The sequence below is a fragment of the Curcuma longa genome, chromosome 10 (assembly GCF_044706935.1).
Source record: "Curcuma longa cultivar G26 ecotype Majalengka, Jawa Barat chromosome 10, ITB_CL_G26_1.1, whole genome shotgun sequence".
Classification (NCBI taxonomy): domain Eukaryota; kingdom Viridiplantae; phylum Streptophyta; class Magnoliopsida; order Zingiberales; family Zingiberaceae; genus Curcuma; species Curcuma longa.
Genome location: NC_133870.1, coordinates 7,371,136 through 7,389,417, shown reverse-complemented (window position 1 = coordinate 7,389,417; position 18,282 = coordinate 7,371,136). Strand labels below are relative to the sequence as shown.

At 36.6% G+C, this 18,282-nt stretch overlaps 3 protein-coding genes across 3 annotated transcripts; 2 read left to right on the top strand and 1 right to left on the bottom strand.

The window, feature by feature from the left end:
* The first annotated feature begins 1,354 nt into the window (after positions 1-1,354).
* Positions 1,355-6,335, top strand: LOC141836403 (uncharacterized). The gene is made up of 4 exons (XM_074723888.1): positions 1,355-1,520; positions 1,602-2,118; positions 2,278-2,529; positions 6,119-6,335. Exons 2-3 carry the CDS (start codon positions 1,777-1,779, stop codon positions 2,488-2,490), a joined length of 555 nt encoding a protein of 184 aa, XP_074579989.1. The 5' UTR covers positions 1,355-1,520; positions 1,602-1,776; the 3' UTR covers positions 2,491-2,529; positions 6,119-6,335.
* Positions 6,336-8,072: 1,737 nt separating this feature from the next.
* On the top strand, positions 8,073-12,468 carry LOC141836612 (hypersensitive-induced response protein 1). Its single transcript, XM_074724116.1, has 6 exons — positions 8,073-8,182; positions 9,483-9,679; positions 9,853-9,973; positions 11,069-11,160; positions 11,654-11,750; positions 11,902-12,468. Exons 2-6 carry the CDS (start codon positions 9,491-9,493, stop codon positions 12,258-12,260), a joined length of 858 nt encoding a protein of 285 aa, XP_074580217.1. The 5' UTR covers positions 8,073-8,182; positions 9,483-9,490; the 3' UTR covers positions 12,261-12,468.
* A 742-nt stretch (positions 12,469-13,210) lies between these two features.
* Positions 13,211-16,955, bottom strand: LOC141835846 (hypersensitive-induced response protein-like protein 1). Its single transcript, XM_074723227.1, has 5 exons — positions 16,852-16,955; positions 15,385-15,584; positions 14,715-14,835; positions 13,843-14,031; positions 13,211-13,754 (listed from the first exon to the last, which is right to left on the bottom strand). The coding sequence occupies exons 2-5, from the start codon at positions 15,571-15,573 to the stop codon at positions 13,384-13,386; spliced, it is 870 nt and encodes a 289-aa protein (XP_074579328.1). The 5' UTR covers positions 15,574-15,584; positions 16,852-16,955; the 3' UTR covers positions 13,211-13,383.
* Positions 16,956-18,282: the final 1,327 nt, after the last annotated feature.

Below are 18,282 nucleotides of genomic sequence, written 5' to 3'. Positions count from 1 at the left end.
CAAAAGTCCAAGTGGGTAGTCTTGGCAAGGAAAAGTCCAAGTGGGAAGTCTTGGCAAGCAAAAGTCCAAGTGGGTAGTCTTGGCAAGGAGAAGTCCAAGGGTGGTCTTGGCAAGGACTTGACATGACGAAGCTGATGGAAGCATCTCAAGCTAGTGCAAGGATGATGGAGCATCCAGGGAAGGCATGAGGCTGTGGGGGATGTTTGAAGGCCGAGGTCTAGGTCAAGAGAAGCTGAAATGTGAGTTTTCAGCTTCACCAGTCGACTGGCCCTGCCAGCAGTCGACTGCTCATAAATCAGACGCACTCAGAAAAATCAGTCGAGCCAGAGGAAGACAGGAGTCGACTGGTGTTATGGTGAGTCGACTGTTGTCAGTCGACTGGTCTTGGACAGTCGACTGTGATTTGAACGTTGCAGAGAATTGGCAAGCATTTAATGATAGCCTGGTCATCTGATCATCCTATCTGCTATTTCTGCAAACTCCCCGGTCATCTGGCTAGAGAGTGTACCCTGAAGGCTCAGTTGGAGCCTACTGATGCTGCATCATTTAGAGGACGTTCTACACAGCAGCGATCGCAGAGGACGCAGAGGACCAGAGACCCTCAACAACAGCGACCACCGCCATCTCAGCCGCAGATATATCTATTACAGGGGAGAGACCATGCAGCCATACCGATGACATACCAGTACCCCACTAGTTCGGAGACGCAGTATCCTCCACAGCATTATGTGTCAACTGTGCCTCAGCCATACATACTACCGACAGCGCCACAGCCAGAGATATGTTATTCAGCGATTCCGATACAGCAGCAGTTATCAGCAGTACCGATTTCTTACAGTTTGCCTTCATATCATATTCCTCAGACGACTTCTGGATTTCAGAGTCAGTTCCAGCCAGAGCAGAGGCCGACCGTATTTCATTCGATTACTCAGCCTGCTAGCGCAGAGGTTGGGCGTGCTCATGCTATCGCTCGAGAGGAGGTGCAGCGGACCGATGGATCGGTCTTTCAGGGTACGAGTTATTTATGATTGTATTTTTCCACACTATAGTATGAAGACAGCAAATTTGGGGACCAAATTTTTATTAGTGGGGGAGAATGTAAAATACTGGAAAATTATCCTGATTGGTAAGGATTAGGAGATTAATTGGAGTTAATTGAGGTTAATTAGATTTAATAAATTGGGCTCAATTAAAGGGTTAATTGGGCTGTCAATTAACTAGGCCCAATTAGGGATAAAAGGTTAAAGGGTCAAGGGTTAATGGGTCAAACCGTTAACCCATTAAGCAGCCAACCACCCGTTAAAACCCGATCCGAAACCTAACCCTACAGTATTTTTTCTCCTTGCCGCGATCCCGATCGCGCAACCCCTTCTCTTCGCTCTTCGTCCTCGACGCGAGGAATCGGCGACCGGAGCTGCTGTTGCCGAGGCGGGATCTCGCCGGAGGGAGTCTGATTCGGGCGTGGAGGTACCGCTGGGTGGAGGTTCAAGCGGCGGCGAACCAAAGGTTGAGGAAGATCGGTAAGTTTAAGCTTTAGATCTTCGGTTTTGAGGATTTCTTGGCTTAGATCTGGGGTTTTATAGCTTTAGATTTGGAATCAGGAGCTCGATTGGAGTTTGTCCGGCCGGTGGAAGCATTCTGGTTCTTGCTGCAAGGAAGAACCGAATCGAAGCTTGGATTTGGGCTGGGAACTGCTCGATTTAGAGGTGAACCGGGGTCATAGCGATTCATGCATGCACTCGTCGGTGACAGGTAGAACTTAATTTATCCCGTATAATGGATGGCGAGAAGGTAGACAAGTTTGGAGCTTCTGAAGAGTCCATTAGCAAGAACCCTAACCTAAGCTCTGGCAACAATAACAATTCGCCGCCGGAGGTGGAAATCCACCTCTTTCGGAGGGGTACAGGACCGATCGATGTCTTTAGATCGAAGTTGGGTGGTTGGGAACAGGATCGCCTCGAGGTTCAAGATATCCTCGATAAGTACGGATTCAAGTCCCTTTTCGCCTACAACTCAGAGTCTGGGAGGGGCGTCCCAATCCGCTTCAGCCCCCGGAATGGCCGCTCCATTCTTTCTTACGCTGACGGATCGGTTGTCATCGTCGATGGAGAACCAAAGGTTACAATTTTTCAAATGTTTCTTTCATCTAAATCTCAACCTTCAACTAATTATTCATTGCAAAGAAATATACACAAGCAGACCTATTTCCGTTTTCTTCAGCATTAACATATATTTGTTCTGTTTACTTAAAAATCTTGAAATTGTTTCTCTTCACAGGATTCGTTTGTTAAGCCCATGACCAAGATTTTGGTTGGGGTAGCGGTGCTAACCCTTCTGATAGCAATTTTATTTAAAGAAACCCCGGAATGGTTTATGGCGTCTAAAAGTCTTAGTGGAACTTTCCCTCCTTGGGTTCTTGCTTGCATCGTCATCGTCTTTACTCGGTTAAGGAAGAGAACCAAGGATGTATTAAAGAAGTATGGGTGGTGATAAGGATTCATAACAGCTATCTGCTTTTTGAAAAATAAGGTATCCTTACTATATGGTAATTAATTTTCTGTACAATTATCCTTTTCAAATGTTCTGAAATTTCATTACCACTTTGAATAAGCACTCTCCCATATGCAGTAATCACAGCAAATAAACAAGGAATACACATTGCACTACTTATGTGGAGACGTGTTCTTGTACTATAACTTATGTTTAAATAGCTAAGTAATATGTTTTTTGATAGTTCAAGCCATAGTTGTTCACCAAATAAACTTAATTGGTGCTTGGTTAGCAGAGTAGATAATGTCTGGCATTACCGCATGTGAATCCTTTACAAGAATCCTTAAAAAGGTAACAAAAGAGGGTATCCCTAGTGAATATTTAGTAAACCTGATTGGGTCATAAAGAACGTGATATTATCATGTTAAATGGATTTAAGGTGTGTCAACAAGTGATTCATCCTTAGTTGACCTAAAGAAAAATAATTTGTTAAAATTGTTATGTTCAAAATGCATGTTCAGACCTTTTATTAGGTTTCAAATATTTCTAAAATCGATGGAGTGTTGGAAATTATCTCTTTCTTAGATTTTTCAAGTTTAAACAAAAATTATGTATTTTAAAGACTTTCTAAAAAATTAGAAAAGTCGTGTTTGTTAATTTTCATGATTTTTACCTTATATAGAATATTTAATGAATTTTGTAAGTTTAACTGATGAAGAATACAAGATTTTGCAGTCGAGTGTCATTCAATATTTAGTTGGTTGAATCTAATCGAAAAAAATCAAAACAATTGTTTTTTTATAGTGATTACAAGATTTTGCAATCGAGTGATATTTAGTTGATTGAATCTAATCAAAAAAAAATCAAAAACAATTTTGTGTTTTTCTTTTATAGTTTTTACCTCTTTGGAAATTAAATAAGATTCTAGAATTTATAAAGTTAAATATTTTTATTTTGAAACATTGTTGGTGCAAAAAATATTATTTTTTAAGGAAGCAAAATAAAAATTAAGGGATAGGAATATCTTGCCTAGAGGGGGAGACTTATTCAAACTTGAATTTTGATTTCATGCGTCGATCAAGACTTTTATGTTCATATATTTGTTGATCTTATATGCATGATCAACCTTTATTTCCATATTGGCAATATTGAATTTCTATGTTTGTCAAAGGGGTGAAAATGATGAGTTTAAGTTAGACCCTTTAATTATTGAAATGGACTTTATATTACTCTAACTTAAACGAAGTGCTAAACATTGAAAATTGTGGATTATTGGCGCAATCATACCTTAAATAGTTGAGTTTGACAATATGGCTTTGATGAATTTAGCAAAGATTTTAAGTTCGATTAGTATTGTGTTTGCTATTGAGGTTTGTCAAGTGTACAACTATAGAAATTTTGATAAGTGAGTTGAAGAAGTCCAAGTAGGTCAACGTGTAGTGGACACTTGGTAGATAGAGTTGAGAGTCGCACATAAGGAAGTTCAACATCATTCAACAAATAGAGAATTCCAACTAGGTCAAGATTGGACACTTGGCACCTAAAGAAGTTTTTGGCAGAGGAAGATTCAAAGGCGAGGTCTCCTGGCAAATGTACAAGGTGACTTCTTAGCAAAGGAATTCTTAGTAGAGGAAGATCCAAAGGCGAGACGCATTAGCATATGAGGAAGACCCGGAAGTGAGAATTCTTGACAAAGGAAGACTTGGAGGCAAGGTTTCTCTTGGTAGATAAAGTTTAGATTTGTCTTGAGAGATTACGAGTGACTTATAATTTGGAGCTTTAGGTAGACTTTTAGGCATTAACTCAACTAGGAAACAAGTCTCTCTGAGTTGCAGTCGATGATTCAATTGACTGTAGGTCAATATATGTCGATTGATGTGTTGATTAAGCAATCAGCTAACCCAAGATGTTCTTCTTGCAAGTAGACAGGTCCTATTTCGAGTTAACTAGACTAAAGATGACTTCAATTGACTAAATTAAGTCAACTAGCTAATCAACTCAAGAAATTTTGCTCTCAAATACAAATTGTTTCGAGTTGAGCCAATTGAAAAGGATTTCATTTGACTTTCTAGGATTGAGTCAATTAAGCAGTTGATTGGATTTCCAACTAAATTTGAAAATAACTCTTTAAAGAGGATGTTAATTAGTTTAGTGGCTAATGAGATTTGAGTCAGTGGGAATGGTTCCAATTGATTGGATTGTCGGTGATTCGATTGAAGACAACAACTAGCAAGGTTGGAAGTTAGCAGATAAGATATTGTGATTGATTAAAGTTTCAATTGATTGATGGCTTAAATGAATCGATTGACATTAATACAGAAAAATTGTTGGATCTCGTCCATGACTATTTGGATGGTTATAAATGGGGAGGCAAGGATTTTATTGCAAAATTTGTATATATTCTATTATCTTTTTTTTTATTTTGAACTTAATGTGTTGCCTACAAGCTCTGTATTTGTAAACATTTTTTTTGGTTTGGCAGGTTCTGTGAAGGAGAAAGTATAGGTATTTGGGTGACTCACCCTATTAGTTCATAAACTTGATAGCATCGAACTTTTTTTTGCCTTATCATTTTATGTTTCTGCTGCATATGCTTATTCTTAATTAACACAAATGATTCAAGTTTTATATTTGCATCGAATATTTTTTGAAAATTTCCTCTCCTATTCACTCCCCTCTAGTCGCACCTCCATTCTGATCCTAACCATTGGGGGATTGAAGACTTTCTAATTTTCTACCAGCATATCTTAACCATGCGGTAACTAAAGAGTAGATGACAAGTTTCTGCAGTTTCTGTTTCTGCAACATCTAAAGGTTATGTGGTGAAACACTCTAGCATAGCATGACCGGTCATCCAAAGGGGGGTCCATGAGAGGGGTTATGGGGTGAGGATTGACTTTTGAGATTGCTGATGCCTCTACTCATGCCGTCATGCGTTTATAAAATTACATGGTTGCTGCTTGCTAGCATTGATTGAAGACCTTCGAATTTTCTCACAACATATCTTAACCATTAGGCAGCTAAAGAGTACAAGTTTCTGCAGTTTCTGTCTCTGCAACATCTAAAGGTTATGTGGTGCAACACTCTAGCATAGCATGACAGGTTATCAAAAGCGTCCATGAGAGGGGTATTGGGGTCAGGTTTTACTTTTGAGATTGCTGATGCCTCTACTCATGCGTTTATAAAATTACATGGTTGCTGCTTGCTAGCATTGCTCTCTAGTTCCTTTGGAAGCCTGTGTTGGTGATAGTTGACGGTATGATGGATGATAGATTTCATGACACTTGAACTCTAGTGTTGCTGATGCCACTACATTCATTTATAAAATTACATGGTTGCTGCTTGCTAGCATTGCTCTCGATTTCCTTAGGAAGCATGTGTTATTGATAGTTGTGTACAATTACTGTTGATAAAAATATATGTAGCCGATCTCAGCTAATTAAGATTCATGAATTCTTGCTGTCGTAGTATTCTTTTATTTTGCATTAGAGGGAAATAAATAAATAAGATTGTTTTTATGTTGGCTCATGTTTTTTTGTATGGGAGTATCTGTCAGACTTTTAATTCTTCGTGTACATCTTTTCTTGTGCTTGTGTTTTCTGGACGATGTTCGATTCTCTCTTTGCAGGGGGAAGAATGTTTGGATTGGACTGCTGCTGCTCCTACACATTGATAATGTAGATCTTTTCTCCTTTTTACCCATTGGTCTGAACTAAGAGTGATTGTTTCTTTGTAACCATCCCTAACTTCATATCTCTGTGATAGTTTGAGAAGGTTGTTTTAATCCCATTTTTTGAATATGTGAATTAATGTGATTGTTTGAGAGGGTTGTTTTAATACCCTTTTTGAATAAATTCAAATGTTTAGAATAATTGCATCTGTTTATTCTTGTACTATTTTGGAACTAGTGGAAGTAGCTAGTCAACTGAGTTGTTTTTACACTACTCCATTAGTTCTTTTCTATGTACCTTCACTATGATATATTTCTAAGGTGTTATTTTATTTTCTATCACAAACTTTGTAAAAATTTTAGCCACTTGTGTCAGTCCATGGTGGAATAATAAAAATCTTAAACATATGGCTGGATGAACTGCCAAAGTGACGAGTGATGCTTTTAAAATTTATAAATTAAATGTCTTATGGTTTGATGATAACATAATCAAAATAGTTTCTTAAATTTATTAATTAGTCCTATCACAATAGGGGGCATGTGTTCGGTTGCAGCTGAGTGGAGGGTGTATGTAACTTGCTTGAGATGCCTGTTATTGAGTTCAAATAAGGTGGATATGAAGTCTTTGTGACAAGATTAGCTAGCACAAGTTGAACTTAGTTGGTTTAAGGTGGAATTTGAGGTTGCCCTAACATTACAATGAGGTCATCTTTAAGAGTTTATGATTCTTTTTTCTCTCTCTTACTCTTTTACAACGTGTTCGGATCATGGGAGGTCTTTCAATGTCTTGTATTGTGAGACTACCTAAACACATTATCAACAAAAAATGCTAGTAGCTGTGGCGTTATCTATTTATAGGACATTGTGGTAAGCATTGATCAATGTCCTTAACAGGTGTCAGCTTTTAGTTGGGGCATTTTTAACTTTAAAAATAATTTTGAATCTTATATCTTTTAATTTATGTTCGAATCGAATCAAATTCATACTGATCCTTAAATTTCGATTTATCACAAACTAAATTAAAAGGTCCTATTAGATTCAAAGAGAGCCAAAAACAATTTCACTTCGGTTTGAAATTATTTTCAAATTGAAATATTTTGTCTTGGTTTTAATTTTCAGCTAAGGATAAATCGAACATTGAGTATGTATTATACCGATCAAATATTTTCATATCCACCTTAAATTTCAAATATTTTTTTTTATAATTCAGGATAAATCTGAAACATAACTTTTAAAATATTCATCTTATAAATTTGGTCCTTTTATTTTATTACTCAATTGCGTTAGGGCTAGGGTGGCCTCCAACCCTATTTTTTTCTTAAAATAAAATTTAATCGCTTTTAATTTTATTTTATTTTTTCGGTTCCATCACAAACCTATAAAATCTGTTAACCATTCTCAGTCAGTCAACTCTCGGCATCGATCTCAAATAATTTTAACACCTAACTACGCCCTTTATATGAAATATTTTATTCTTTTCTACCCTTAAGTTGGTTCATTTCAATAAAAAGTGAAATTCATCATCTCAACATTGAAATTTAATCTTTATCTACTTCAACAACTCTATTTTATTGTAACTAACTCACCCTTGAATTGGTTCATTTTTGCATGTGCTGTATTATGCATAAGATAGTCAAAATCCTTATCAAAGCTATGACTGTACCAAATTGTATCCAACATGACCTCGGGCGTAGGCTTAAGTGGTTCACACCTGATTCAAACGTAAGTATGCCATTTTTAAAAATAAAATAATAATAATAATTCAATTTATTTTTAAAAATTAATCTTTCTATTTAAAAAAAATAATCATAAATCTTTCAGGCAAAATTTCACATTCGAGCCATACTCGGTCCGGATCCGTGGCGTGGCCATTACGCCATTCCTAAAAAGAAAAATTACATTTCCTTACGCCATTCCTAAAAAGAAAAATTATATTTCCTTACTGTATGTTATCTTGACGCCCTTTCATTGTTCTGATCCATCGGCATCGCTCCTCTTCCGCGTTTTCCGTCAAGAAACAAGGTGATTCGCTCTTCTCCCCATCCGATCTCTATCTTTCTATCCTTTCTAATTATTAATTTCATATTACTGGATACGCGATCATTGTTTTTCTTCGTTATAAAGGATCTGCCTCTGTTTATTCGATAAAATTGAGAATTTTCTACTCCGAGGTTACTCGGATTCCTAGGGCTTGTCTCAGCTGAAAGAATCCAATTGATTAACGCCAAAGCTGGGCGTTTACATTTGCAGTCTCCTCTTTTTCTTCTCTTTCTCTTCCTCGTCAATTAAAGAAACGAAAATTTGAACGAATACTGAAGATTCTGTTGGAAATCAATCCGAGCAATTTACCTCTCCAAACTTACAGGCATGAATTAATTGTTCTGCAAAGTTGTTCAGTGCGAGCAGCCAATTATTGTTAATTAAATGGAAAATTCCTTAATTGATGTATCCCTAGTGGCTACTACGGCTTTGCTTGTCATTGCAGTGTTTTAAACCTCCTTTGTGTTGATTGACTTACACTTGTATCTGCCCCTCCATTGGGATGAGATAGATGACCTGTGTATTGATTTTATAAGCGCCGGAAATAATTTGTGTCGTAATATTCCCCATTTTTCTTTTTTTTAATCGGAGGAAACATTTAATTGTCTTCTGGGAGTCCAAACTTAGTCTTGATTTTTTTTATTTCCTTTATATATTGTTCTGTTCTTTGGTGGTGCTCTTTTTAGTGATATAGGCGATCATGAATTATTCTTTTGTTTTTCAAGATTATCTTCTCACACCTCTGATGTAGGACAATTGCCTCCTTCCTTGTCCACCTCTTCTTCTTGTTGCTGTGAATTTCAATTGAATATTAGTTTCTACTGTGTCAGCCCCTCTGCTATTGCACTTTTTCTTTATTCATTGATATAGTGGAGTATCCATGTAACAAAATTATAATGTTCAGAGTTTTGGTTTTAAAGTCCATTAACTTCTGCAATAAATATGAAAATAGCCAAGGTTTAAATTATTGTTCCTACCTGGGATTTTGTCCCTTGCTGGAACTACGTGTTGGTGGGCATGCCAAGACGTGGTGTTAGAGGCACAAAGAAGGAGCCGTGGCCCCTAAATAATTAAATTGGTATAAGTTAGAATTAAGAATGTAACTGGTCAAGGGAGTCCTAAGAAAACAGATTGAAATTACACGAATTACTAATTATAGGTTTACAACATCTTGGTGCATTTTTTGTCTACGCACTCTTAAGCAGCATTAGAATGGCAAATTAGTTTTGTGCTTGGACCATACTTTCTCTCATACTGATTAGCTGTTTGTTATGACTTTCAGAAATTGAAATGGGGCAAGCATTTGGTTGCGTTCAAGTGGATCAGTCAACTGTTGCAATCAAAGAAACTTTTGGAAAATTTGATGAGATTCTTGATCCTGGGTGTCACTTCTTGCCTTGGTGTATAGGGCAGCAAATTGCTGGTTATCTTTCATTGCGTGTGCAGCAACTTGATGTGCGTTGTGAAACCAAGACAAAGGTTTGGATCGTACACTTGAAATTGTATACAGTATCGATATAGTATTTGGTTTGCATTGGCATATCAGATTTTGGTATATTTGTGCCCTACTAATCTCTTTATTTAATATTGCATACAAATTTTCTTTATGAAGCTAGCTTATACATCCATTGTATTTCCATTTGATGCTTCAGGATAATGTGTTCGTCACAGTTGTTGCATCAGTTCAATACCGTGCTTTGGCAGAGAAGGCATCAGATGCTTTTTACAGACTCAGCAACACCAGAGGCCAAATTCAATCCTACGTCTTTGATGGTAACTCTGCACAGTTTGAAGATTTGAGCATTATCGTTAGAACCGTCAATTTGGGTTGGGCCCATTGGGTTGGCCCGCCCCGCCATACAATTTAGGTGGATTTGGTTGAAATTTTATCAACCCATTTTAAGGTGGATTAAGATGGATCGATCCACCTAGGCCCGTGGCCCACGTGGGTTGGCCCGTGACGGGCTTGGGTTGGCTCACGGGTTGAAAATTTTTATTTTTTTCTAAAATTTAAAATTAAAGTAGAAAACTCAATAGACTAATAGTCTTGACCCGTCTAAATTGCAATTCAAACTTAAAAATTTTAACTTGACCCATTTAAATTGTAATCCAAATTTAAAAATTTTAATATTTTCTTTATTTTTTTATTTTTCGAGAGGCACGCAGGTTGGCCTGCCTAACTCGCAGTCCGCCTTGGATTGGGTTGGAGATTTTTCAACCCGCCAAATTGGTGAGTCGGCCCGTCCCACCCTGTCATATGATGGATTTTTGATGGGTTCCGCCCCATCATGGGTTGACCTGTTTGACAACTCTAAATATCGTATTGCACCCTCTTTTTAAGCTAGAAATGTTTTCATGCCCCTAATTTATTAATTAGGTAAGGTATAGCCATGTGATGCTATTTGAACTTGAGCTGGTCTTTCTTTCACCAAGATAATATTTTGTTGATCACAAATGCAGAGATTATTTGATTTAGCACTATTTTCACGCATCTAAGGTACCTGTCAATGTCAATAAACGACCTTGACAGAAGATGTAAGAGTGTAAACCTTTATGGGCATAACAACATGAATCTTTGAATAGAATCATTTAATTGATCTCAGCATGGGTTTTACTCACCTTCCAGATTTATAGATATTCTCACATCTAATATCTGGAAAAGAAATACTTTTTGTGTTCTCATAGGTTATGCCATCAGCCACTGTATAGAATAGATCTCATTATTATTCTTAGTTTAGAAAACGAAATATGGAGAATCAAACTCTCATTCAACTTGTTTTATCAGCCACTAAGAGAGTTACTATTGTATTTGCAAAGTTGGAAATTAAAATCTTGAATCTGATGTTACAATTGTCTGCTGATTGTCAGTCATCAGGGCCAGTGTTCCTAAGCTGAACTTGGATGATGCATTTGAACAGAAGAATGAAATTGCCAAAGCTGTAGAAGATGAACTTGAAAAGGTCATTTATATGTTACTTCATTAACTCCTATATTTCAATATGGTAGGGGTCAAGGGTGGGTGGGGATGATTGGGATCTTGAAGAGAATGGGTTAGCTACTCTAAGAGCAGGTTGTAGTTTCAGCCTTTTTGATGTCATTAAGGCTGGTTCAGTATATTTATGAGAAATTATTGCCAATCAGGAAGCTTTTGCTTTACTTCAAATATCAGTTGCTGTATTGGAGATTCTTTTTTGATTGAAAGGTTGCTGTGGAATGTTTAAAGGTTGTTACATGGTGGTTCCTTGGCATGTTAACTACATTGTTCAGGGCATTGTAGTGTTGGGAGAGTGTCATTATGGGTAATCTGGGGTTACATTAACAGGAACTGTAATGGGTTATCTGATAAGGTTACAAAGTGTCTTGAGATGGTGATGAGATTTTAGTTGAACTGATGTTTTTCTATGTTGTTAATGATTAACAAAGTAGTTGGTAATCTGATTTCTCTGTTTATAGGCAATGTCGATGTACGGCTATGAGATTGTTCAAACACTGATAGTGGATATTGAACCAGATGAGCATGTTAAGAGAGCAATGAATGAGATCAATGCAGGTAAGCATATTTTGTTGACATAAAAGTTACTCCGAGTGAACATACGTGCATCTATAATACCGTGTGTTCTTAGATCACTTGTTCATTAGTATTAATCTCCGAATAATATAACTAGTTATCCTTATTCTTTTGCTTTCTTTCCTTGCGCCAGCTGCCAGGTTGAGGGTAGCTGCGAATGAGAAAGCTGAAGCTGAAAAGATACTGCAGATCAAACGGGCAGAAGGTGATGCTGAATCTAAGTACTTGGCAGGGTTAGGTATAGCACGACAACGACAGGCCATTGTCGATGGTCTGAGAGACAGTGTGCTTGCCTTCTCAGTGAATGTGCCAGGAACATCAGCTAAAGATGTCATGGATATGGTTCTAGTGACACAGTACTTTGATACCATGAAGGAGATTGGAGCATCCTCAAAGTCCTCTTCTGTGTTCATCCCACATGGTCCTGGAGCTGTGAGAGACATTGCCACTCAAATCAGGGATGGTCTTCTCCAAGCCGACAGTCTCAACTGATTGAAATGGTTCTATGTTAGATGACCTTGCTTTGATTTCGTGTGATTATGGCTTTGCAAATCTGGTACTTGCTTCAAATAAGAAGGTTTTTGGGTGTTGCTGTGATCCATATGCATACAAATTCTATGGTTAGTGTCTATATGGAGAATGTATTTATTGAGTGTATGCATCTATTATTATGACGTAAATCTTAATTTGGGGTTCGCAAGGATAACTAGGGCAATCGGTAGAATTGCAATTGTATAATGAACAAAATGGATACTTTGCTCAATAAGAGCTTCTTTTATGTTTGTAAATATAAAAAATAAATAATTTTAATCAATATTAAATTTGGTCTGATACTATTGAATTCAGTTGGACTCCAACAAAATGTAAGTTCAGTTGCCTTTGGGTACGGTGCAGCAGCGAGGCACTGCAAGGGAATTGGAGAGAAGATCGTTTGCTTCCGAGAATAGGCACTGCAAGGGAATTGGAGAGAAGATCGTTTGCTTCCTAGATTATCAAAAAATGAATAAAGTTGTCTATAAAATTTGAATTGAGCCCAAGATTTATTTAAATATCTAGATTATCAAAAAATAATAATAAAGTTATCCATAAAATTTGATTATATTCTTGTTTCATGAATAATACAAGTTTACTTATTTATTGGGTCAATATGACACAATTGTGTTGCAAGTTAAATTCGTTAAAAATTTGAGCTCATCTTAAACCTAATAAAATTATAATAAATAAAACTTGAACAACCTTGATAAGATGAATAAAAAAGTTTGAAAACCAATAAGGTCAGCTCATTACAGCCCTAGCAATTGGTTCCCCTAGTCATATTTTCTGCCCTTTTTGGCTATTAAATTGGTTCATTTTGACAGTATCAAAAGAACAAATGGAATGAATGCATCTCTTGGATCACTTCTACGCAAATACTATCCATTTTTAGGCACAGCAAAAAACCTCAAGATGCACAAAATGATCATAATTTAGCACTAAGATCATATGCATAAACAGAGAGGAACGATAGCTAAATACACGACATTTCTAGTATTTTATCTGAATCACAATTGTCCTTGATAACTGCAAACATTCTCGTCATCTAACCACACACAAAAGCAGCAGCATTTAATTGTGACTAGACCGGAGTTGCATCGTGACTAGCTGCTTGAAGCAATCCATCACGAATTTGGCCGGCAACATCACGAACAGCACCAGGTCCATGAGGTATAAAAACAGCTGAAGATTTTGAGTTAGCACCGATCTCCTTCATTGTGTCGAAGTACTGTGTGACTAGGACCATATCCATCACATCTTTAGCTGTGGTACCTGGCACATTAACTGAGAAGCCCAGCACACTATCTCTGAGTCCGTCCACGATTGCTTGGCGTTGACGAGCAATGCCTAACCCCGCCAAGTACTTGGCTTCGGCCTCACCTTCTGCCCGCTTGATTTGGATGATCTTCTCAGCCTCGGCCTTTTCATTTGCCGCCATCCTTAACCTTGCAGCTGCAGGATGAAAGAACTTGACTCCTAATATATGATAAAAGATGGATCCTTTTAGTTTTCGTATTTCATAAAAATCAAGAGCAAATACCAGCATTGATTTCATTCATTGCTCGTTTGACATGTACATCCGGCTCGATATCGACAATGAGAGTCTGAACAATTTCAAATCCATAAGCCGACATAGCCTTCTCGAGTTCGTTTTCCACTGATTTTGCAATATCATTCTTTTGCTCGAAAGCATCATCCAGGTTAAGTTTCGGGACACTAGCTCTGATCACTATGAGCACCAGAAAACAATGATTCATATAATGAGAAGCAATTTTTAGCATAACAAACATGGTATTATGTTACAATGAGAAACAACAATATTGTACCCGAAGCTGAGACAGGTAACAAAAATTTACTAGTTTAAGCAGAACAAACTAAATTGTCTGTAATGTGGCCATTGCATTACCATTAGTTAATTAACTTAGTGAAACTTGGAAGCCAACTGACAGGAATTTTGAGCATGTGGCCGAGAAGCTCGTTTTCTAAGTATGAAGGGAAAATTGCAAAAAGAAAAAAAAATGTTTTTTTTAAGAAAGGGAGACCTACCCAACATCATGTTTTCACGCCAGAATTTATGTTTTCACGAACTTAAAGTGGAAGAAAAAGCAATCTTTTCTCTCTATACAAAATGAATAAGTAGTAGTTATGAATATCAAATAGGCATAATAAACATTTAAGCATTTCCATGATTTATATTTTACTACACATGGTACAAATAATGTTGCATATAGTGTGTTTGCCAAAATTCTAGTTGCACAACTAATATATGAGATTCTGACTGGTGAATTCTTTAAGTGAATTAAGCAGATAGGATGCTTCTAAAGAATAAAAGACAATGCATTATTCATTAAATCTTTTTTTTAAAGCAATTTCTCATGCACAATGATAAGCATAGTGTAGTCTTATTCATACCATCAAAAACATAAGCCTGTATTTGAGATCTTGTATTGCTCAGCTTGTAAAATGCATCATTTGCTTTCTCAGCCAGTGCACGGTACTGTACTGATGCAACGACATTTACAAAAACATTGTCCTGAAATTATAAAGAAATGATGTTCACCTTCATGGATGCAGCAAAATAATTGCTTATCAGTCTCATACATGATTTTTATTAGTCAACGAACATCTTGGTCCAATTTAAGAAAAGAAAGAACTAAAAAAATGAAATGAAGAAATGGATGGAATAAGACTGCAACAAGGAGAATATATTCATAATGCCGGCTGCAAAAATAACCTCCCATCAGAGCAAAAGTTCATCATGAAACCTGTGACTGATTGTTTTGTTCCATGCTATTCTTGAACAAGCGTGAAGAATAGTAACATAAATAACAGAAAATGAGTTGGTCAGTTCTTCACGTTACTAAGGTAACATAAGGTGTCGACATTTTTATAAAAAGAGAGCAAAATGGAATGTCGGTAAAAGTAGCAAATAGGACCAGTTTAGCGGATCAACACAAGAAATAAAGGCTGATTTTTACATGGCCAATTCTTCACAAGACTTACCAATGAAATACTAAATGATTCTATGGCATGACATACTTTGAAGAACAAACAAGAAATATTAACAAGCTAGAGAGAAAACCTTTGTTTTAGTTTCACATTTAACATCCAACTGTTGCAACCTCAGTGACAGCCGGCCAGCTATTTTCTTTCCAAGAAACCAAGGCAAACAATGACATCCTGGATCAAGGACATCCTCGAACTTTCCAAAGGATTCCTTAACTGCAACAGTAGACTGGTCTACTATCACGCAGCAAAGTGCCTGACCCATGGATTAATCCCCTAATATGATAATTGTGTATTAGTTCAAAGGAGTGCTCTGAAATTTCATAAAAGGCCATAACAGGACTTGCCAACATGACAATGATGTAATACAGCACATGAACCATGGATTAACCTCTTACAACTGAAAATATTCAAAAATCAATCTTTATTAAAAGAGAATATTTAAGTTTTGTATTGAGATATATAGGAAGCAAACAAACAAGAAGCCACTCGTGTCAACAGTTTAGAAAGAAACTCCCTGCTAATCTGTGTCATTATACTACAAACTATTATAGGCAAAACATTTCAAGAGAGGCAAATATATTCTGAAAACTAAGGTATAATCTTTGGCATAGATTAATAGGAATATGTTTACTGGAAAACTATCATCTTGCAAAGACTACATATGCAAACAAATTAAACGGACTTCACAACCATCCTTCTAAAAGAATCTAACAAAGAAAAGTGTAACTCCTATCTTTAGTAGTATTTTCCCCCCTAATCCACTATTTTTTCTGAAATTTTATCTAGGTGCTAATGAGAAGTTTGATAAATCTTACAGATTAGAGATTACATGGCCAAAAAGCCTCAAACTAAGTGATAAATATTACACAACATAATCAGGATATACATTCTACAAAAAGAATTAGTTATTTATAAACAAGTTGAGACTTTTAATTGAAAAGTGGGCGTTGCTTTTGGAAACAATGTTTTCATTATTTAATATTTTCCTTGACAAAGTCAAATTATATAATAAAATGAACAATAATCTTGACATAAGGAAGGGCCAAGCATTTCACAAAGAAGGTGTTGAAGAACATAACTATAAATCAAATGCCTCTACTCTGGACGTGGAACTTCACAACATACAACCCATGAGTCCGGGCTATTTGTTGATGTTCACAAAAATCAGTGCAGAAAACTTATAAAATTATGCTAATGAAATCTCAAAATTACCAGAATTATTTTGAGAAATTCCAAGGGGATATATATATTATTAGGAGATAAGGATAAGCAGCATCAAACACTAGGAGAGTTTTGCTATGTATTCAGGGTTAATAAGGGTATAAATGTCGTAGTTCATCAACTAAAGTTCCGCTTGTTAGAGAAGTATATAATTCTCCAAAAGATATGTGCTGAGGTTTCGTCCTACCATGCCAAATTGGATTGATAAAGCAAGCACAACCAAATATTCAGAGTTCATGTTCAAATGGTAGACAAAAAACCTTTTTAGTACAGAACAGAGAGAAATGGAAAAGAATAAGAGCAGGAGATCTCCCCTTACCTTCTTCTTCTACGAATCCACACAAGACCTGAGTTACAACTGAGCGCCGTAGATACGAGGCGTCATCGAGGCCACGAGCTCATATAAACCCTCAGAGAGGTTCACGAACACCAAATTGGTTCCGCGGGGACATTCTAACATGATGACGGATAAGAAGTAGGATCAGCTGTTCAACCCGACAGGGTATGGCTATGAGTTCTCTGTCTCAGAGCTTATATCTTGCAAAATCACGGAGGTGTCTTGACAACGCGTCGACTTTTCATTGGTTCACATAGAAAACGGTGTATGTCATTCCATCTTTCGCTCATTAATTGGGAATAATTTGATTGGCTTCGGTTTCTTTAGTGGGTCCCACGAGAATTACTAGTATACGTACGGCCTTACGTGTCACTATCCGATTGGAGCATACGAAACAGAAACAGCAGACGGTTACAACTTGTCGGTGGGTGTCAGTCAACGGAACACAGAAAAATAAATAGTAAAACTTTTGCCTGAAGGATTATCATAATAGTAAAACTTTGGCGTTTGTTCATAAAGATGCTATATGAAAGTAGATAAATAGTCAATTTTGGAATATTTTTGAAAGAATTAAAAGCGCGACGATCAATTTTTCATGTATTATTTTGAAAGAATTTAAAGTATCAGAAAAGTAAAGAAATAATATATTTTCTGAGGTCAATTTGGCAAGAAATAATTGCACAATGAAAATGTAAACAAATTATTAATGTCGCCCAAATCTCTCAAGCTCAGAATCTTTTATTTCCAAAGCGCATGTTTTGAAAACAAAACTAGATGCAAAAAAGTCTAATCTATATCAATTCTCAGAAAAATTAACTAATTTTCTAATGTCTAATAGTATGCTTCCATCTCTAGCTTGAGATGGAAGTTAAAAGGACTTCCCTAGCCTATTTGAAACGAGTCATTTTCTGAACTAAAGAACAATATTCTTTTCCTTATATATTGATGGACGTTCGAAGACAGAGAAAATTAATTTTTTTTTATGCGAAACGCTCAAACGCAGGTAAACTATTGGGCTTGGAGTTCATTGGTCTTTTGGTTGTATATTACGTTTCTGCTTCAGGAACAATATCTCTTAACTTTCTGGTGGTTGTTTGGGGCAATGAGGACAAGAAGAAAGGAGAGATGTCATCTATGTACGCCAACTATATGCACAAGTGCTTAGTGGTGTAGGAGAGGACAAATGTTGGGTTCCGTGTCTGTTTTATCTCTCTGTTCTTAGATATGTGATACCCTAGTGTTTTGTACCCCTTTTAATTATTATCTTGTGAACAAATGTTTATGAAAGATGGTTCTATCAATAAAGAATAAGACAAACTTTTGGTTTCCGTATTTGAAATTTGATTTGATTGATGTCTCTTTTCTTTTTGTCCTCGTGTCTGTCGTACCATTGTCTATGGAACCCACTCTTCT

Coding starts and splice junctions, on each gene's coding strand:
- LOC141836403 (XM_074723888.1), top strand. CDS start 1,777: ATGGATGGCGAGAAGGTAGACAAGTTTGGAGCTTCTGAAGAGTCCATT. Junction 2,119..2,277: donor TCGTCGATGGAGAACCAAAG/GTTACAATTTTT, acceptor TTCTCTTCACAG/GATTCGTTTGTTAAGCCCAT.
- LOC141836612 (XM_074724116.1), top strand. CDS start 9,491: ATGGGGCAAGCATTTGGTTGCGTTCAAGTGGATCAGTCAACTGTTGCA. Junction 9,974..11,068: donor TCAATCCTACGTCTTTGATG/GTAACTCTGCAC, acceptor GCTGATTGTCAG/TCATCAGGGCCAGTGTTCCT. Junction 11,161..11,653: donor TAGAAGATGAACTTGAAAAG/GTCATTTATATG, acceptor CTCTGTTTATAG/GCAATGTCGATGTACGGCTA.
- LOC141835846 (XM_074723227.1), bottom strand. CDS start 15,573: ATGGGTCAGGCACTTTGCTGCGTGATAGTAGACCAGTCTACTGTTGCA. Junction 14,836..15,384: donor AATGTGAAACTAAAACAAAG/GTTTTCTCTCTA, acceptor TTATAATTTCAG/GACAATGTTTTTGTAAATGT. Junction 14,032..14,714: donor ACAGGCTTATGTTTTTGATG/GTATGAATAAGA, acceptor TGGTGCTCATAG/TGATCAGAGCTAGTGTCCCG.